At 41.6% G+C, this 22,407-nt stretch overlaps 1 protein-coding gene across 1 annotated transcript in view; it reads left to right on the top strand.

Moving 5' to 3' along the window:
* The window catches only part of sez6a (seizure related 6 homolog a), a gene marked incomplete at both ends in the record, with an annotated part of 80,902 nt that overhangs the window by 32,623 nt on the left and 25,872 nt on the right, over nucleotides 1-22,407 (top strand). Inside the window, 2 exons of the mRNA XM_079172304.1 lie at nucleotides 11,939-12,679; nucleotides 13,139-13,260. Coding sequence (XP_079028430.1) covers nucleotides 11,939-12,679; nucleotides 13,139-13,260 — 863 coding nt within the window. The remainder of the gene's footprint in view (nucleotides 1-11,938; nucleotides 12,680-13,138; nucleotides 13,261-22,407) is intronic.

The raw sequence follows: 22,407 nt of genomic DNA, 5'->3' as shown, positions 1-22,407 counted from the left end.
ACAATCTGGCAGGCAAATATAAATTGAAAAAGGCCCAAACATCTTTATGCAAATTGATATTGTACACTTTCTCCTTACAAAAGCAAGTTTTAGCTGAAAGACACATGGAATGTCCCTTTTAGAAGAACACGATGCTTCTCGGCTCTAAAGGGCCCTGTATCTATCAGCCATCTACAGGAAGCAGCATCATCCATCACTGTCAGTGTTAATATTGTTTCCCCTCACCTCCCAATAGGCAGCTTGTGTATTGGTTTGTAACATTTATGTTTTCAGACTTGTGTACTCACAGGCCCTCACCTGGCTTTGCTCTCTGGCATCCCCCTGCCAAAACACATAAAACTAATTTCAACATTACATGCAGCCAGCATATTAACTGCCTGTGCTCGAAGACATCTTTCTCTCTCGCTCGCTCTCATCGCTCCCTTCAGGATTTATCCGATTGGTTTGTGTTTTATAGTCCGTTTGTTGTTTCAAGATTGCATTGAAACCCTCGAATGGTCCCGCCCAGAAAGAAAAATAATGCAAATATTGTTTATGAATATTGACCCTTAATTATGAGCCTCCACCAAATGGTAATGATGTCCTCTATGATAAAAGTAAACTTCCTACAAAGAGCATACATTTTCTTTTTATTAAAGTCATAACAATTGTTTTTGTTATCTCTTTTTATGGACACGTGTGCAACTCCAAATATAAAACATTTGACATGTTACATGAACCTGACACATTTTTGAATTAAATAAAGAAAAGAAAACTATTGGTATGTTGATACAAAATATGAAATAGAAAGCTCTATTGCAAGAGATAAGGCAGTAGTCCCGATCAAAGCAAAAGAATATTGTCACCCCACTTAAATGCAATCTTCCGGCATGTGTGTCACGTTTAGTTTGAACATCGTCTTCAAAGAATGGGAACCTTATGGTGGGTCTTTCTATCAAGCTGCATGTCTCTTTTTACTTACAAGAAATTCAATCGTCACGTGTCACAAACATACATCAATTTCAAACGCAGCGTCTCTCTGCTCCCCCTGACTTCTAGTCCCCTGGACCACTTTATTTTGCTTGCTTGCTCCAGCTGAGTGCACAGAAAATACTTGTGCGCCGATTGTGGGAGATGCAAGTGCCAAAGTGATTTTTGTCTGAGAGTCTGCTCGTCCACCTCCTTCGAACCAATCCTGTAAATACATAAAGGTCAAGGCTCACACTTGAATGCGATCGCTTCTGCTCTGCCTTCCAGGGCTATTGCATTAATCACCCCCCCCCCCCCCCCCCCCCCCCCCCCCCCCATCCACATGGACATTCACAACCACGTTTCAGAATGTGAAAAAGTGAAGGTGAAACAGTTTGTAGATGAAATTCACATGTAATTCACACAGATTTTCCTTGTGTCCGAAAGCCTAGCGTCCGTATCAGAAATCATTGATGAGACACAATATTCATCTGATTATCTACAAATTCCTCATAGCATCAGGTGGAAATGAGCAGCTCTGGCCAAGATACTAAAAACTAAAAAAACTAAAACCACAGTGTGAGATATCGGGGCACACGTTCAGAAAAAGTAGCATAACACACCGTCCTTAATATCCTCCCCAAATATCACACACCATGCATATTTAATGCTTGCTTTGTCCACTTTTGGGGTTGCCACGGACAAAGGACTATATGTTATTGAGCAATGAGATTCAGTACGCTGAACATGAGTGTGGCTGTGTGTGCAGGGGAACCGCAGATTTGTGTTACACAAGCATGTGCCAGCATGTAAAGTGTGTGTGTGCTATCCAGCTGTGCATGTAATGTATGCGTGTGAATGCAGCAGGCAGCACATATCACGGGGCGACTGGGTTAAGAAGGTTGTCTGGTAACCGCAAGGTCGACGGTTCGATCCTTGGCTCGAAGTGTCCCTGAGCAAGACACTGAACCCCCAACGGCTCCCCCGGCGCCTGTCATAGGCAGCCCACTGCTCCCTATATTCAGGGAAGGGTCAAATGCAGAGACAAATGTCCCCCTTACTGGGATAAATATAGTATGATACATTAAAAGTTAAAAGAAATATCACAGGAGTGGTAATGTACTGAATGTCACACAATAAAGGGGGAGACAAATGGAGCAGCTGGTCAGGTGAGAACTCAATCTAAACTATGCTGAATATTAAGTCTGAGCTTAAATAGACACAGAATACTGCGAATGCCAGCAGGCCTGTTTTAAAGGAAGGTGACTCTGCAGGAGAAGACTCCCACAGAGTATAAGACTGAGGCAACAGATTTCTAGTTTGCGTGAGTGCTCGGGTGAGGAAACTATTTGGATAATTGTGCCTGAGTGAAGTAGGCTGTAGGTCCGATGTTGGATTTATTCTACAAAAAATGTTATATTATACAACTATAGGTAATTATTTTTAAACTGATGAAAACATGGATCTCTCTGTACTCTCATTCAATAAGAAATGTTTCTCTCTTTGTCTTCCATTCTGCTGCAATAAAAACTCACCCACTTTATGGCCTCGAGCAAATGCTGCCATTCTTGCACATGTTGGGACTTCACCATGTGGTTGAAACAAAGACATGGCCTATGTGGCATTTCAACAGCCTGATTTGGGTTAAACCACGCCATCCCCCATCAGGCATCAAAATCGCACCTATGTGTAAGATTTGGTTTAACCTGCAGAAAGAAGATTCACGGAATCCCCGTATTCTTCAGAGGAAGAGAAGGATAACTTCTACGCTCCGCTCTCTACCCATTCAAGTCCACATTTGCCGGTCGATGAAGGGAGAAATCCCGCCTAACTTCCGAAGAATTAATCCCCGCTGTCATACGGCGGATTTGTTTGCTTCGTAGCTCCCGGAACCAGTGAAGCTCTGTTTCCCGAAGAGAGAAAGAAATTCAAAGAAACACACTAACTGCTACGAAGTGATCTCATTTAAGTGGCTTTTGTCTGAGCAGGAATAGGTCATAGTGTGTTTGTAACCTTGTTTTGTTTTGTATAAGTTGTTGCTGCTGTGATAGGGTTGTTCCACACTACTGTGCTTTGTTGTATTTAAATCCGTCACCGCGAGTGAGGTCAGTAAACTGTACTTTATAAATGAAAAGGTCCAGTGCCACAATTGTCGCACCTGAATTTGCCAGTTGGGCTTCTGTGTAATCAAGTTACAGTCACCGTACTTTACCGGTAAGGATTTGCCTTGTATTAAATGCCTCCTTCTTTTCCTTCTTTTCCTTCTTTCCAAACTAACCCACACACATTCACACACACCTATACGCCGCTACACTTATTTCATACACACGTGGCATGTAAGCGCGGGCTATTGTGTATTTTATTCCCTGTTAAATAACAGCGTTCCCGCTGCCATTTTTGGAGTCTTGCGCAGCATAATCACTAAAGTGCCTACGTCCGCCATCTTGTTCCCCCTCTCTCTCTCCTTTGTCTCCCACCACCTTTTTTCTACACACATGCACACATGCACACACACACACAATCACACACACACACACACACATACACACACTCCTCCCCACGTGATTGTTTGTTGCTTTTATGTAGAATGCTTGTAGTTGTATAATAGATTTTTATTGATTTATATTATTGGTTTTAATCAGTATTGTTAAGTAAATAAAATAATAAATAAATTAACTAAGAAAATATTGAAGGAGCAGTTTCTGTGATTATTTTGTTCTTATGTGTGGTAATAATAGCTTGTGCTCGGATTCAACCCTTCACTGTTCACTTTGAATGCGGAATACTTTGACTATTGACCTATTTTGAGACTTTGAGACCACAGTTTGGTTATTGGTCCCTGATTCCAGGGTGGATTTCTTGTTATTATTAATATATGTTAATAATCCTATTGATATTAATAATTGCATTACTATCAATAATTTCATTTTCCTACTTGCTAATAACCAGACCCCAACATACAAACCACTTCCAGCACTCCAGTTCCTTTCAGGTTAGCTTCATCAGCCTGAACACAGGAGCTCTGTACTGGTTGCTAAAAGCAAAAGATAGAGAAAACAAAGACAAAGGCCTCTGATGTATCTTACTTGCACTTCAATTTCCCGAGTTTCAGATGGTCTTTTAGTGAGATGAGAGAGATCTTGAGGCTGAAATGACTCTTTTCCTGATTCGGTGACTGATTCAGTGTTATTACAGGAGCCTCCCTACGAGATGGAGTAATGACAGGCGTAATGGCGCAGACAGGCATGCCAATCAATGACTAGTACACAGTTAAGGTTGGAAATCGCCAGCGTGGTGGTTTAGTAGTATTATCCTGGAGCTGTTTGAATTGTTATGGGGCTGGGGAATGACTTGAAGAGGGATAGAGCACGTGACATCAATCAAGTAGCTTTTAAATTCACTACTAATGTCTGTGTTGTCAGGAGGAGAGCCAGATGTACAACCTGCACCCTCAGAGAATATGGACATATGTGTACATTGCATAATGATCCTCTATATACTTATATGATACATAATTGCAATGCTAAAAGTAATACAGGGTGCTGCCACTTCCCAACCACTGTTAAAAAGACATTTTGTTCACAATATATAGTAATCCACTACATATTTGAAAGTTGTATGTCTTGTTTCACCCACAGCTCTATTTTTAATTGACTCCACCATGGAGTAAATGAGAAGAAAATGAAAAGATAAATTACTCTAATGGGAGGAAATGAAGTGTGAAAAGAGACACTCCTCCCAGTATTTTCTAGGATGCGACACATTGGTAAATTAAAATACATCTGGCTTCTATATAAAACAGATTTTGCCATGATTACAGAAAATTATGGGATTTTAATACCAGACATTTGTACGACAAGAAATGCATTCATTCATTTCTTAGTTCTCTGGTAAAGAAATAAATAAACACGCAGCGTTAAAAATGAAAAGCAAAGAAAGCCCAGAAGAAGACGGAATAAAGGCTTGGAAAATGCAAATTGATTAAGCTAACAAACTGATAGATTATCAAACAAATGATTGCCAACTAAACCACATTCAACCCTTCGCTATAGAGTTCAGATTTGTTTAAGGCTGGCCCATTTACCCCCTGCAGCTTTAGTGCTTTACAGTAGATTTCATGCAAGTAGCGCGGCTGGGTAGCTCTGTTTTTGTTCTGCTCGAGCTTAAAGGTCAGGGCTTACGAGCTTCCCAGCGCCATTACGACACAGTTTGTTTAAAGCCTGTCTGAAGGACAATGCTCAATGAACCGGAGCACAGAAAGGCCATAATAAATGAAAGGGAAAAGTTATGGTTCCGCTCAATGAAGTCAAAGGGCAGATGGAGGATAAGAGTGTGTCTCATTTCAATATTCTGTTATCCTCACGACTCAAAAACCAGGCAGACAGTAAAAGCTTAATTTGATGCTCAGAAATTTTGAATCTCGCCACAGTCATGGATGCACTATTCTGGGTTTTTGACTGGCTTATTCTTCCAGCTAGTGCTCACTTAATTTAATTTTCTTAATTTTCTTCCTGCTACCTTTTTTTTTTTAATATAATTTATTTCCATGTCTATGCACTTGTCACACCCACACACCAAATTAAATTAACAATGCATTAGGTTAACTAATGGAATCATTTATCAGTTTCACCCCATTATTTCCTGTAGTCTTTCCTTATGGCTTCATGCAAACACGTGCAGAAGCTGCACATACTGCACCAAATGCACACTACCGGGAAATGTTCACCTTATGTTCGAATAAATTCATGAGCTCAAAGCTCCACTGGGAACCCTAAAAGGAGTCATGTAGAGTGATCTGAAGGCCTCGTATCTGAGCCCAGCGGAAGATGCTTATTGATTTGCTTGTCGAGTGGCTCTCTGTAATAATAAGGAAATAAAGCCCCTGGATATAAGGAGATTGATGTCAATCAGCAGCCTGCCTCAAGTGTGGCTTGTCCCATCTTATTAGTGCTCTCTCCGTGCACCGAGTGTTTACTGATGACTCCATTGATATGCAACTGAGGAGAGGAGGCTATGTGTTGCCATCTTGAGGAGGCTTCCCTTATGATTGCTCACTTTGTCATCTTTGTCAGTGTCCGATGAGAGGTTGTCATGGTTCCATCAGGTCAAAGCCTGAGCTTGTGCCTCCAGTAACGCATATTCAGGATGTGCCGGACGCTCTTTGTTATAATCTAGTCAGTAGAGATGAGAAATAGGGCTGGAAACATGCGTCATCATTTTATGCAAACCACATTTGTCATCTAGAATGTTTTTATCATGTCGAGAAAAAAAAGTGAGCAGCCCAGTAGAGACGTTCAGTTCAGTCCTATTTCTTTTGCAGCAAGGCAGAATAAAAACACAATGACATTAAACATAAACACAATGAAAACACAAGACAATTGAAGACATTAAAACGCAATTCAGAATAAAATAAAGGGTGTATGATGAAAGCAAGGAAAACAGCAACATGAAGAACAAAGATTAGAAATAAAACGTAACAGATAATGGCATAACATCCTGGTTATTCTCATTCTTCATCCAGCAAGATATCTTTTAGAGGTTTAGAGTTGGACTAGACCCTTTTTAAACATTAATGTGGCAGATAAAGTATATAGCTTGCCAGAGATAGAAAGTACAAATTGTGTAATTATTTTCACTCTATAACTCAACTCGCTTGGCCTCAGGACACAGATACTAGTTTTACTGAACCATTTCTTCAGGTTTGTTTTGGTACTTTTAAATTGTCAAGTCAGATTCTTCTGCATCATTAACTAAATTATCTTGTAATAACGGCTTCGTATTTAGCTCTAGTCTTAAAACAGGGTTGGTGTAACTTTACATAGACTTTACAAGTGATGGGGCTTAAGGGCAGCAGCATCAAATTCTTTTGGTGAGCGTTTATTCTCCGAGACCCTGACATGTCCTAAATGTGCTTTTCTTAATGTGCACACAGAAGAAACATATTTCCCCCAAGACAATAAATGGTATTTTATTGTATTTGTGACACTGCTCAGAATAAAATAACAGTAATCTCATTCTGTCACGGTAATTACCACCGTTAATTTATGAATTAGCCCTTCAGTAATTAACCAGCTTCAGTGTGGTGAGGTGTAATGCAGTTACACGCATAACCTCTGGAGTGTGCATCTACTTTTAGCTGTTGGATCTGCAGTAAATTAAGTTTAACTGAGGTATGCGCTATATTATATTTCACACCAGCTATCTCTGCTGTCACTTGCACTCAGCCCATAGCAACACATTATTGACCACTAGTTGTACAGCAAAGCACAACTTTCACACGTTAGCGTCTCTTTGTGATTGTCATCATTGCCTGTGATGCCAACTTGCTGGTGTGTGAAGGTTTAAACATGATACACATTCTGCGGACCTGACAGAGCCCATCAAGGTCACTTTGTTCTGACAGTGGCCTGGTTTTACCAGCATATTACAATACCTCTATACTTGATTGGAGTCCTTCAAGCACAATACATTTAAATTGGCTGGCTGTACAGGGTGTGATTTTCTAAGTATGGATGGAAACGGGTGAGAACAGGACCTGCCTGTGTTTCAAATTTCCACCGTAGCCAGATCCGGAGAGAATCAGCATCTGGCAAAAGTTTTTTTTTTTGCTCAATTTGGCAGTAATACAAGGTTGGATAACAACTGAAATACGTATAATTTCAGTGTTTGCATTACATTATAGTTTATTGCTACCCAAAGGTTTGAGAACATAAAGTTGAGTTTGTGTGTGCTTGTGCCAGGGATTTTATTAACCTAGCCCACTAGGTGTTTTGCAGCCTGTATTGAAAAAGGAGGCAGAGCATTCGTGGTGAATATATTGGCAGTCTCCATTAATAAACAGTTATTTTACTTGTTTTGTTTTGTCATTGTCAAGTTAATGACAGGGGTTTGATTGATTGACTGATTGTCATGCTCAGAATCGAGTAGAGGAGGCACCGGAGTTGTCCAATCAGATTCCACCAGGGGGTGATGCCACTCCCGGTGCAGCCCCTGGCAAGAGGCTATGTTTTGTAAATGCTTTATAAAATGTTGCCTTTAGTCTCCTTAAGTTGTGCAAATTTACATTTTTAAATGTCATTATCATGCTCTACAACTGTGCTTTGCGTTTTCCCAGTCTACTTGCATTTTAAGATGGCATGCTTATGTTGTTGTAACGTTTGGAATCTAACAATTTAATATTTATCCTATCGTGCATCCGGCAGGTTCGTCAGCAGCTCAGATGTAAAGCATTTCACATAATTTACAGAAAAGATTAAAAAGGTTATCAAAGACTACCCTATGTGTGTAAATATGACAAAACCTCTTTATATTTGCAACTAATGAATGCAACAAAAAAAAGACTGTGTAACTGGTTCTTTCCTGTTGTATTTATTGATTTACATACTCAAATTACATTTGTAATTCAGTCTTCTGCTCTGTTCTGTGAAACCTCAACTGTAAACACCCAATTAAGGCTCAGCAATGAGAAGAGTTTGGTAGCAGCGCTGGCTCCTCTGTAATCACCACAGTGAGGTCTCCAACCTGTACACATTGATCCCGTATTGATCTGTGTATGAGAAACTCTGGTTCAACCCAGTTCTCTGTTCTCACTCTCCACTTCCACTCAATATTCTGACTGAAGGGAGGCAACTGGATGGTCAACAGCTGACTAGCACAGATAGAGAGAGAGAGAGAGAGAGAGAGAGAGAGAGAGAGAGAGAGAGAGAGAGAGAGAGAGAGGATAGAAAAAGAAGATAGAAAAAGAAGATAGAAAGGTAGGCCAGTTCCCAGTTCGGTGCAGCAATAACAATGATCTTGTCAAAAGCACAACTTCCCAGCTTCACGATACAGTATTTTTGAGATTCCTCTCTACTTTGCAATTATGAGGAGCGGGGGCAGCCTTATAAACTTCAATCATTGATGAAGTCCTCTCTTTACACTCTTTATTCTTGCCGGTTGTGAGACATGTCAAATATGCTTAAAGTTTGCCTTTTTAGAGCAGATTTTGCTGCTCTTGTTGTGACAGAATAAGGCTACAAGGAAATGTTCCTCCTCCATCTTAGAACATCAAAAGGTCTTTGAATTGCTTCTGTCGCCAAGAAAGATAAATGTTGTGTTGTCGCGTCTGCCAGTATATTGTAAAACCATGTGTCAATTCTGTCAGCCTGGGAGAGGCTTTGTAACAAAATTGTTTACTCTTCCCCTTGAATAGGCCGATCAAACTTTTATTAGTGTGCTGGATTGTGGTAAAACTGCTCTGCATCAGCAAAATGTTACAGTGGCTTACAACTAACTAGAGCCTCTCCTGTGGCGCACTTAATTAATTAATTAATTCCGGCACCATTTAAAAATCTAAATGTCCGTTTCCCGTAATGAAGGCCCCAATAGAATCAATACAAGCAAGTCGGTTTTCCACGGTGAACGTTTGCCGGAAAAGCAATGGCGCTGGTGATCAATAAACCCAAATGAGCCAGTCAATTGGAGAACATGCAAGCTTTATAATCTAATCAGATGTTAAGAACTGATCACAAACAAGAATAGACAATTGACTGGATGTGAAACTCACCATGGAAGGCATTAAAGAATACATTATATTCTTTCACCCGTCACATGCCGCTCTATTTTACTTGACATCTGTGCATCGCATAACCATTCAACTGACCTCTAACGGCCATTTCAAAATGAAGCTTACATTTGTTTTGATGTGCACTATTCATCGTCTCGGAGCGTCGTAGCTGACAGAAATGCTCACCATGACGATATCCCACGCTTTTGCTGCCTGTGTCAACAGCATCCTTTCATCTACGAGCATGAAAAGTGTGCTGGCAGCTTTTTTGCCTCATTTAGACAAACGGATTCAAGCTAATTAAGGTGTCAAAGCAGATGGTATTGTTTCATGTACACATAAGAGGATTATATGAACTTCCCCAGCCTTTTTTTGATATAATTCTTATATCGTGCAAAAAAACACATGGTATTGTTTTATGTGCGGATGAAATGAGATGGAGAAGGAGAAAAATGCCAGAGTGAAAGAAAGAATTCACAGTCGGGTGTGGCCTTTTGAGTCAGCATCTCTCCCCGTCCTAAAAAGATGTTGATAGCCGTGTTTTATTTTTACGTCCAGCACTGTATTCCTACATCTGTCTTCACAAGATAGAAACACACACCCTGCCAACACGCACCTTAACGAGCCAGTCAGCACTAGAATTTCAAAACAAAGAAAAAAAAAAAAATGTCGACATAAAAAGGTCCTAAATCTTAAGCATGTGTATCTAGCCGCCAGCTGGAGAACATTTGATCATTTCAGGATTGCTGTCCTGTCAAAGCCACTAAGAAACTAAGACATTTGTCTTTCTGATGTTGACACTGTCTGGAGGATTTGCAGTGGTGGGAACCATCCATTCATTAGGATTTGTACACAACAACTGATGTGAGGAAAATGTAGCAGATAATGGAGTAGATATGGCAAGTTTGGACTCAGTCAATCTGTAAGGAAAAATGCACACTTGTGTTTTTATCTAAAGCCATCCCCCAAAGAGTACAGGTAGGCTGTAGTAATCGAATAGCTTTCCACATTCTGTAGAGTAGCCAGCCAATGGGAAAGAGCAGAGTAGGTTGATCTCTTGGCGAGTTATAGTTGATTAATGTATGTAAACTTGGGACTGAACAGTGGTTACATAGCCCTATAAATGAGCCACAACTTAACCATGAGCACACGTTGTGCGCTCCGATTACCAATAGCACTACGCCCCTGGCACTCAGCTATTTGGCTGGCAGCCGACGCGTATGGAGAGCTGATCAGCAAAGTGACATGCTCCCTCGTTGCGTCTCCATGTTTTATAGGGCCAAACCAACCAATCAGACAATGGCATTTTTATGATTGGTTGAATTGACAAGGACAAAATACAACTTTATTTTTTGAATGTGGTGTGACAAGAGGATACTTGGGACATTGCCCGTGCCTGGAACGGGCCACAGATTAAACAATTATCAAATGCATGCATCCATCTGTGGTCGGTGATTATTTCGATAACCTCTAAATGTGTTGTGCTTCTTTAACTGAAATTCAGTCATTGTCAGAATGGCAACTTGTGCCGGCAAAATGTCTTCTGTGACTCGCAATGATGTCGCGTGTATTTTTTGTTTGTGTTTCACTGACTAAACCCTGGTTGAGTGTTTTTTTTATTCTGTGGAACTTTTAACAATGCCTGTTCTGTTTGAGTGGTGTGTATGTGTGTGTGTGTGTGAGGTTAAAAGGAAGAGAATAAGAGTACAGTACTAGCCTACAGAAGAATGCCTTAGAAAAATATGTGCTTTTAAAATCTTTTTATCTTACAAGCAAGCAGACTATTTCTGCTTAGTGTCTCTCCGCTCTGAGATTCCGCCTGCAGGGTGTGATTGTGGAATTTGCCTTTGATTATAAACTGGCTTTCTGCAAGCCCCTACTCACCACTGTCAGTATTAATCGTTCGCATCTTAAAATATGAATTAGAGAACGTTCTTTAATGAAATGTGGCATGTCAAGCACAAAAAGATTTTTCAACACTGAAGATGCACTTGAAAATACGCTGTATGTGTTCTTACATAGGATACTATACAATCATATCATGCATGCTGTACCTTACTTGTAGTGACCTACATATGTCAACCCATTGGACTGGTGTGCTATTACTTAAGCTTCTGTAAAGGATAGTAAAAGGGATTACTGTGCTGCTGCCCCTCCCCCCAAAGACACACACACACACACACACACACACACACACACACACACAAGCGCACCGGATAATGAACTGATTTAAATAGCAATAAAATGTGTGTGGAAGAATTATAAAAGAGGACAGCCTCTCACCTCATTAGGAATAATTTTGGTAGATTATAGGCTGGCAGTCTTGATGATTCTATAATGAAACTGTCAAAAAGATGTACTGCTCTTGTGCACCGTATGTTGCTTTTGTAGCTCACTGGCCTGGAATATTGTATTTAATACAACCATATTCTCTTTTACTCTTAGCGCCAAAGGAAAACAACGGCATCAGTAAGAGGACACTGGACCCAGACAAGGACTCGTCAACACAGGACACCGAGAGCGAAGTCCACTCCGTCACCACCGTCTCACCAATGAACATCCCCAACCACCGGCCTGTCCTCAAGGGCCTGCTGCTCCATGAGCACCTACTTTCAAGGGATTTCCAGGGGGACCAACACTTTTTTAAGAGGGATGGCTCTGTGGCTGCATATTCCACCATGCCAGGCTCTTTGTCTGCCTCAGATGCAAGGGACCCTGTCACTCAGCTGGTGCCCCACGAGGATGCCCCAGCCTTTTCAGACATTGCCACCACTGCCACTGTGGCTGCCACCTCCCCACTGACCACATTTTCTCCCACAACACCAAGGCCGCCCATGTCTGTCCCTCAAAAGAAGTCCTCTAAGACAAGGGGGGCGGACAAGGTCGAGCCAACAACAGACTCCCTCACCACTCAAGTGACACCAAATAATAGAGGCTCGGTCAGCGAAAACCCAGCGGCGTCTTTATCATCGCAAAGAAGTCGGCCTCAAATTTGGAGTGCGCCTCCCATAGAAGCGACGCTGGCCCCCTCCTCAATGCAGATGGAGGAAGGAGAAGCGAGGGAAACGGCGCTGAAAAAGAAAACCAGCCCCGATCATCCCCTCCCCAACCTAACTTCCAGAGAGGAAGGTGCCAACGCGACGTCCACAACCGTAATCACCACCATCACCACCATGCAAACAGCAGGTAGGCATGTTCATGTTTCCTTTGACTTTCAAAGATGACATTCAAACGACTTTCTTAAATAAGCCGCATCCAAATAACTTTTGCCCTGATAGAAATTCTAAATTGAGGGTACTCCCCCCCCCCAAAGATTAACCTCATCCATCCCAGGGGGCAAGAAAGTTAAGCATCAGGTCATCAACATCACCGGTCTTCATTTCGCATGCTGCACACCACTATTCATCTCTCCAGTGGGGATAACAGAATCGCTCATGTGTCAGAAACAATCTGATTTTCCCTGATGTGTCCTGCCTGTCCTTTCCACTGGCCACAGAGGGCTGACGGCCCAGATGAATAGTGTCGGGGAGGAAATCTGCAGAGATAGTTAGAGGGTTATGTGGCCACAGTGACACAGGTGTGCTGTCAGAGAGATCAGTGGTCCGGGAAAAAGGGAATCACTTGTCTTTTTACTGTCTCCCACAGAGCCATGCAGCATGAATTTCACTGACCCTGAGGGCAACATCGAAATCCTGCAGCAGCTTGAGTCTGGAGCGGAGTGTAACTACCTGGTTACGGTCTACCTGGGATATGGCATTGAGGTTCAGGTCAGTGCTAAAGGCTCACTGTGATGTTGTCCCCGATGAGCAATTTTAAAACTATCCATTCAACTTCTGATAAAGTTCTAAATTGCATCTTTAAACCAACTTAATAGATTGTTTTAGGCACTGTAAAACAGTATAGTTACTCTCCTTTCTGCTGGTTTTAGTCTCCACCAGTAAGGAATAACCGGACTCTTGCTCCGATATGTTCACTAGCTATTTGCTAGTTTCCATTTCATGCAGGGCAGTTAGCGTACAGTTGGTTTATCAGATATTTTTCACAAAAAAATAGTCAGAGCAGCGATACTTGACCAAAACCGTACCGTTGCAGACCATAAAAGCACAACAATGAGCTGAAAGATGCTATAAACTCAGTAGAGCTGAGAGGAACTGCAGAATCAGGAGTCTGAAAGTAAAATAAAAAAAGGTTTTGTTCAAACAGTCAAGAGCATGGATTCATTTTGGTTTAGTGTCCTAGCGGTTACGGTGTCCGTTGGTCTGGTGTGGGTTGACAGAGATAGACAGGCAACAAATTGCTGGGGTGAGTGGGTAGATGGGGGCACAAATGATGGGGTCTGTCTCAGGTTGAAATGCTTGCTTGGTAAGTCTTTTCACAAAAAGGTTATAAAAATTAACTGTCAGCGCTTGCGTTCCCTGGCATTTGCAATTTCTCAACCGCCTCATTTACCACCGGGGACTTTAAGATGTGTGAGCTTTGTCTTACTGCCTCTGGAGGGCCAAGATAAGTCTTGACAGAGTATATGTGTTTGTATTGTTTTTTCTCTGAAAGCTTCCTCTGGGCAAGGCAAGTAAATCTTGAACCACATAAGTACGTGCACACTTACCTGCATGTGTTCATGCACACACACACACACTTACCTGCACATGTTCATGCACACACACATACTTGCATTTCACCACATTTGATATGTCAGATCTCAACTTCCACGTCCTCTCCAGTGCATCAAAACAGCAAGGGAAGGGAACTTATAGACATTTCATCTTCACACATCTATTGTACCAACAAACAGCAGGGAGCCATGTGTTTCAGTACCACCATGTGAGCAGATGGGGCCACAGTCTCCCTCCCTTCTACAGCTGAACTGATAGTGATCTAACGGCAAACTACACACACACACAACTGCTTGGCACAAATGATGAGAATGACGAGCCAGGGTCTCTTTGTTCCTTCCTAGCGAATAAAGATGGAAAGGGAGAAATTTAAGTCAAGTATGTGTCATACCGTCTCATCAGCACTGAGTGAAGCTTCTCTGCCTGGAGGCTATATAGGTCCCAAGGTTTGAAAGGAGTAGAAGAGATCAGAAAGTAGACTTGCACAGGAGCAGTGTGCACAGAAAATGTTATGCAAGCAGGACAGTTTTTACACAGGGATGACTTTTAGTTATCAACAATTCAGAACCTCCACACACACCTGCTGCAGAAAGAGATGGACACTCATGTAGCTGTTGTCTCATTGGATTTGCCTGTTTGATAGGACTGATCCGACATAGGCACACACACACGTATGTAGATATACGCAGGTAAAACAGGATTTTATTTTTATTTTTTACTTTGCAATGTTGATTATTTCACCAGCAAGAAAAACTGACATCTTTCTAAAATGTTGTGTATAGACACGTGACTGCAGTGTCGTAATTGTAAAGATAATGTGACTAACAACAGATTTACTGAGCAGCATGCAATGCAATATTTCTTTTGGGGAATGGCAAACAGCAGAACACATGCCAAATAGATTAATGAAACAGCTTAGACCAATGCTCTGTCCTTTCACTGTGAGAGTCCTATACTTCTAGTTGTGTTTCATGCATGTCATTTCAGACACTAATCCTTTAAATCATACTATCCAATAAGAAAAGAGAGAAGAAATGAACTGTTGTTGAAGCGAATAAACTGATTGCTTCCACTTTTCTGATGAGCTTGTATGTCGATCTCTGGAGGGATCACAGGCTCTCCTCTGCCAATTCTCTGGTGGGATCATGGCCAGTTTGCCGATTTTTGGCCATAGATTTAGTAGAAACAGAAATATACGTCTGAGAATTCGCTTTGGTTCGGATACCATTTAACTAGTCGAGCACTATGCATTAGGAGACTTAGGAGGGATATTTTGGTTGAGGTGCACATTCTTGTTTTGGCTGCCTGCCTCTGCTGTGGAAGGGAGTCATTATAGCAGACATACCAGCAGTTTGCAAGGGCAAAGGAAGGAAATTTGTGGGAGGAAAACTCTGAAGGACAGACGAGGTGACTGTATGATAAATATTTATATTGATGTAAGGTTCAGTAAAATAGAATATAGGCACTCAGAGAACCCTCTGATTTCCATCAGGAATCACATTGGAGGGGAATAAATAAGCAAGATTAGACCTTTTTTGTGCTTAGTCAATACTCCTTTCAGAAGTCTGGCATCTTGCAGGAGAGGGAGGATGAAAAATGTATCGGGAGAATTTACTGCCCTCAGCCTGACTCTACAACCCCTCTGCCACAGCTAACAGCAGATAATGCATTGCTCCATCTGGTGATTCTGGACACATTATAATTTATTTGCAGAATAACTGCACAAATATTAGGAGGCTGATGCAACACCAACTTTCAGCCCCAGAGATAAAGTAAAATACAAATAATTATTTTTTAAAAGGCATTGCACATTAGTAAAGTTAATGCCAAAAATGTGCAGGATGTTTGAATAGGTGGGGTGCAAATTATATAATGTTAATTGTTTTTTTGTCTGACCTTCCGAGCTATGATATCAAATTTAGCAATGATGAATAACATTGAAGCAGAGCGGGTAACTGTAATATGGGCTCAGTTTTGCCCTTATACTGTCGGGAGGTTTTTAATATAAATATAAATAATAAAACATAAAATGTAAATAATCAATCTACCACCCACTTGAGTTTAGAAACTGTCGAGACCAACTCAACCTTTTTTATTTCATGGACAGGTAAAAAAAGCTGTGAAAATAGTACATGTGAAAATAGTTTATTTATTAATTTCTTTTGCCAGTGAATTGTCGATATCTTAAGCACATCTTATTCCTGTCCTCTATATCCATCTACGCAGTCACTTTGCAATACGATTTTAGTAGAGGACAGATGGAGGTTTTCCAGAACTGGGCTGTGGTATTAAAGTACTTAAAATCTGTTTTGGAGCTTTTTTCATTTGATCAAGTAAATCCGATGGGTTAGCTATAGCTATCAGCTCTTTCCAGGCCATCTGTCCCACTCCGATTTCTCCGTCTCCTCTGCTCACTGATCTACCTGCCTGGGTCTCAAGGAGTTACTACCTGAGGTTCTGCACAGGTTGTCCCAGCTCTGTTTCATGGAGGCCACATCCCGGCACTCTCGCTGAAGGAAAATGTATTGTGTTGGGGAGGACTGAGAGTGGTTGATACATTTCAGGGGTTACGAGCGCAGACATGGCCAATTTCTCCCGTTGCCACAAAGGCTGATTGGGGGAGTGTTTCCATTTTCTCACAGGTTTAAAAGGAGCATCATTCAAAAAGATGGTGAGGGAGGATTTTGAGGTCAATACTGTATATCTTCTCCTTCTCCATCCCTCTCCCAATTCTCTCACCCTTTTTTTCTATTTCCACCCTGCTCTCATTTATCAGTTTTTCTATCTGTCCAGTTCCTCTACTCTGTCTCAATCAGTTTCAGCTCCGGTGGTGAACCATGGGGATGAATTAAACAGGACACCGCAACAAATTTAAACCACTCTAGCTTGACTTGCTATGTGATTATTTAAGCTTCTTGATTATGTTTGTTTAAACAGCAAGTGACCACCAAGTGAAAGAGAACACATCGTTGTCTTCGTTTGTTTCTTTAATTGAAGCTTATAAATATCAAACAAATGCCTCCAGTCTCAGTGGGGAAAATTAGAGCTTCCAAGTTTTTCATCCTCAAATGAGTAAATATTGTTTCAGAAGTTTCCAAGCGAAACAAAATAAAAACTTAAGAACCGAACATCTAATGAGCTCAAGGCTGCATGTGCTAATGAGTTACATCTGAGGAGGGGATAAAGCACGGTCGAGGTGGATCGCCAGTGAAATGCACCTTCAAGGATTGAGATGTTACCGCGCATGCCAAGTGTTTATAGCCATCGCCGACTTCAGGGTTAACGATTGGTATTTGATGCTGCTTCTGTGATCATGCTCCTCTGACTCCAATCAATAGCCATGTTAATAAGCAGCAGAAATAGTTGACACACAGCCTTTTTTCTGTGCTGGGTGAATTGCTGTATTGATCCTGGCAGTCCCATTTTAATTCCAGTATTTCTTACAAAAGAAGAAAATGCACATGGCATTGACCCTGGCCGAGTCTGATGGGTGGGGGGGGGATTACATTTGTTTATTTGTTTTGTTGGTGTCTATACCGCCAGTGCTCTCATCAAATGAAAGGGCCACAATAAAGTGTTATGGGATTTCCACCGAGAGCAAGTCTTGACACTTTTGTAAAAAGAACGTTTCCCCTTTAAAATAGCCCTACAATGATGCCTGTAATCCTCCCTCCTCGCATCTTGCATACTAAACGCTGTATTAACACACATGCTTTGGCCATTCTCTGACTCCCCCAGCAGCACCAACGACGCAACACGTGGCAGATGTGTCGCAGAGAAACCGAGCCTGACTGAGTAATGGAGGCCAAGATGGGCTCGCTGCCTTTAATCAACTTGAGATGAGGCAGAGGGAAGCCTTCATCATGTTGTGCCTTGGGGGAGTAAAGGAGGACATAAAGAAGGCCAGTTTGATCTTGATGAGCTTTTTAGGGTGCCGGGGCTTTTCTGAGATGAGTTTTCATGGGGCCTAGTCATCCCGGGAGGAATCCTTTCAGGTGACACTAATTGCTCCTCCACCCAGCTAGCTGTCAAAAGAGAGAAAACTCTGTCTGCCAGAAAACTACATTCTCTCCGAATCTCTCAGTGTCATGATGAAGCACGCTTGACAATATGTAGGGTAATTAGCAATGCATGAATTTAAATCTATGCAAAACATGCACACTGCAGCAAATGAACGTTAAGGCCCAAGAGGCACCTCGGTGAGTGAGGCTGATTTATCAGAGAGCAAGAGTCTCATCTTATGACCGTGTTTCAAATACTGAGGGGCTTCATGTCTACTTTACTGTCAGCTTCCGGAGGGAACATGCTAATATTTGAGAGGATGGTCACTATACGGTGGAGGCGTTACAGGATCTCAGGAAAATAATTGTTATATGTTAATGTCTTATAATGAAACTGCAATGTCAATGAATTTCGAGGGAATACGCTCTCTCCCAGATGATTGTTTTTGACATCACAATACATTTCCAGTGAAAATGAAAGTTATACTTCCCACGTCCACCAGGGTCAGCATTGCGTACATTTCATCAGAGGGTGTACACATACTGTAGGCTCAGTGCAGCCGTCTGTCTACCGTCAATTTGTTTTGACCATGCGGACTTGCCCCAGTGGCCACTACGCTACAAGCAGTAACGTGCTGCGCATGTGGAACGCATCCTCTAAGCCGACAGTATAAACAGAACTACTACGCAGAACTACACGACACGGTGTCAGCAGCTGTCAGTGTTTGATTCCGATTGTGAGTATAATCACGGGTCGAGTCCTTGTAGAGAGGTGATTGGGAGGGTCAAACATGGAACTCTCACCTCGGAGACTCGTGTTCCTGTCCTGTGTGAAACTAAAAGTGATGCACTTATTTTAACCCAAATCATAATCTTTTACTTTACCTATAACCAAGTAGTTTTGTTGCCTCAACCTAAACCTAATTGAGATTACACTATAATGTTGATATACACAATCTAGAAATGTTAATTTGAAACATATTTTTGGTTCAGAAATGTCAAGGTTCATTGTACCGGTGGTTTGCAGGTTTTTGTCAGTTTTTTTTCTGGCGACTGGGTTGCCAAATGTGACCTAAGTGATAATGAGCAAGCTAGTATTGTATTCAACCACCAGCTTTGTCACATTCTCATTAACATTGAGCTTTCGCTGATTGGTAAGGATCCATTGTTTTAGGCAGCGGGGCAAACAGGAAATGGCCTTGGCTGTTGTTTATATAGAGGTGAATGTTCAATTAAGATAACGCTTTCCATATAATGAACACTGGAGGAATTCTTTTTTTGTATGAATTCATCAGGCGATGCACAAAACCACCAACTGGTGGTGTACTAAGATTATTCAAATGTGAGCCTTAGATACGGGGCGATGAGGTAGGTGGTCTACGAGTGTGCTCCCCTGCATCAGCCATAGTAATGATGACACTGCAGCTGGTAAGTCCAATGGCTGTTGATTTATTGCCCCCAGCAGCAGGGTCATTTAATTTCCATGTATAGGAAGATCATTTTGATTACATACTGCTCATTTCTGCATCAGCAATGGCTCCTGTGAGTCAGTATAAATGTTCATTGCGGAGCACCACCAGATGTTTTCAACATTAAATTATCAGTGAGAACCCGCCTCTGTGGACAGTTAACTCATATGTGTGCTTACGGATGAATTAATAAAAGAGTGAATAAAGATTACATGCCATCTGTAAAAAGGTCAATTTGTTTGACAGATTGTTTATTTCAAAAGCACCAGGATAATTTTTTTCTTGCCCTTTATTTTCTTGTTTTCTTTTAGACAGTAACACATTAATTGCATGATACAGATTTTTTGGCTGGGCCGCAGCAAAGCAAGGCCAGCCCTATAAACAGTCTGTCACTGAGTCCCTGTGTGAGTGATGAAGTTACACCATTGGCTGTTACAGCTTTGGTGTTTCCCCATTATTTCTCCAAATTTATTTAAAGCAATTGCCAGTGTTTCCGCTGAACGCAGTTTCGCACACGATCAGTTATCTGATCCACTTCCTCAATACATACAAGGTTGTTGTTGCTGTGCAATCCTATATTTGAAGGGTGTTGACACAGTTTGATGCATAGTCTTTGTTATAAGGTCTGGATACTGCTTCTGTCCTGTGCTCATATGGCAGCCCACTGCGGGATTATTATTGGGACCACTAAAGAAAATTGCAGATGAACGTCAAGTTTCCATGAATTCACATTTTAGATGCAGCACCAAAGACTATCCTCTTAACAATTTGGCCACACAGTCCATATAGGCTACCAGGTTTCCATCCAGTCTTGTTAGTTTATCTCTTATGTGAAGTGTTAGATACCAGCAATGACTATAGTAACAGATTAAAAACTATACCAGCCTTCTTTCTGTTTGGATGTGATCAAATGAATCTTCACCTCTGCTCACTCACAACACCGCAGCACCCTGGAAGCTCATTGTGTTCGACAAAGATTATGGTAAAAACACAGAGATCGAGGTATCGACTCAAGCAAATATTTGTATCCTTTGAAACCTTTATTTTGGAGATCTGTTGTATTCTGAGTGCAGTTGTGGCCGTGCAAGGTGGTCTGTTCATTAAAGTGGTGTGATTGAAAAGACAGTGGCTAGAGGAGAGAGATGACCCTCTCTCCTCCAGCCCTCTCATTTTGATTTGACTCAGGAAACATTTTACTGGAACAGTTGGAGGGAGAAAAGAAACGCTGGAGGGTGAACGACTGAGATTTGAAAGAGCACTTGGAGGACAGTCTTACATTCTATGCATTGTTAAGAGCTTTCCTTTAATAACCTGGATTAAAAAAAAAACAACAACAGACATCCTCTGTTCTCTCAACACAATCCTCAAAATGGAGCAGCACAATGTTTAGATGGCATCCTCTGATAATGTTGCTGGTGCAGAAGTGTGCTTGGTCAGCCAAATCCCCGGTCCCACAAATGTGTCTGCTGAGGCAGAGATTCCAACTAGGGGTTACAATAAGCCTGCTCTCATTACAGTCCAGAGGAACATGCATGTGTGTGTGTGTACGCACACACACACACACACACGCACACGCACACACACAGAGTGAGACAGTGAGAAAGAAGTCCCCCCGGGCATTTGGCTCTAGCGCTGGTGAAGATAAGGTAGTGTGATGTCTCCTGACATGGCCAATGATTCATAATTGAGGCAGGACAGCTGTTGCTGGCTGCACTGACAGGTCCCAGGGTGGATGACAGATGATAGGGCCCTCTGGGGCTATCAGTCCAACTGCTCCCTGTTCACTATCTGCTCACCTGTCCTTCATGAGCATCCCTGGTATATGTAAACCTGGAGGTCACGGAACTACAATCTGTTTGACCTCACTGGATATGATTTTAAGTTGTTGCAATATCAGAGTACGCACAAACAAACAATTAATACCAACAACGACAAAATTGTCAAAAACATTTATTTTAAATCACTAAGAGTGCAACTACTTGAAGAAAACATAAAACATCCTCTTCATTGAAAACAAAGAAAGAAAGGAAGATCCCAAGTGCTTAATAGTGAACATTTTTAATGAAATTGAATTTAAATGAAAACAAATCGATACAGACAAAATAAAACCTGTCATCTACTGTAATAATATTAATGATTAAGGGGACTCAGACACCATCAGATGTAACATTAAATATTCAGTCTTTGTCATGATAGGAAAAAGTGAGTAAGTTGTAATTAAGATGTATCCTGTCTACTCTCAATGGGTGTTCCAATGTCTGGGGACAGTGTCTGCAAAGGCCTCATCCTTGATTACTCGCTGAGGCTAGGAATCCCATCCATTGGTGGAAGGCGACACCAAGGCATGCAAGGAGTCAGGGAATCACAGACTGTACGTATGTGAGGCGAATCAATTTAATACTTTCAAACTCGGTAGTACAATTGACAATCAATGCAGAACAGAGAGCACACATGAGTTGGCGATTGGAGGAGTGATATGGTTATACGTTTTGATGCCAGTTATAATGTAAGCAATGAGTCAGCGGAGGAAGCTCTGACAGATAGCAACATAAAATACATGACAGCAGTTCAGGCAGTAAAACATTTACAGCTTTTTGTCAGTAGGAGACAGTCATTTAAAAAAAAGAAAATCACAATTGGACAAAAATAACACTGCTTTTAACAATCTGCTTAACATGTTTTGACAGGCAGCCTAGTCATTACATTTTATGACAATTACATTTTGTGAAATGTTGGGATATCCAGCCTTTGATATCATTAAGGAAGACAACAAGATTGATTCTAGACTTTGATCGGCGGCAGGCAGGCGGGCGGGCGGGGGGGATGATAAG

Source organism: Pholis gunnellus, assembly GCF_910591455.1.
Source record: "Pholis gunnellus genome assembly, chromosome: 13".
In the NCBI taxonomy this organism is placed as follows: domain Eukaryota; kingdom Metazoa; phylum Chordata; class Actinopteri; order Perciformes; family Pholidae; genus Pholis; species Pholis gunnellus.
Note: the sequence above shows the minus strand (reverse complement) of the source record. Positions and strands in the feature narration are given on the sequence as shown.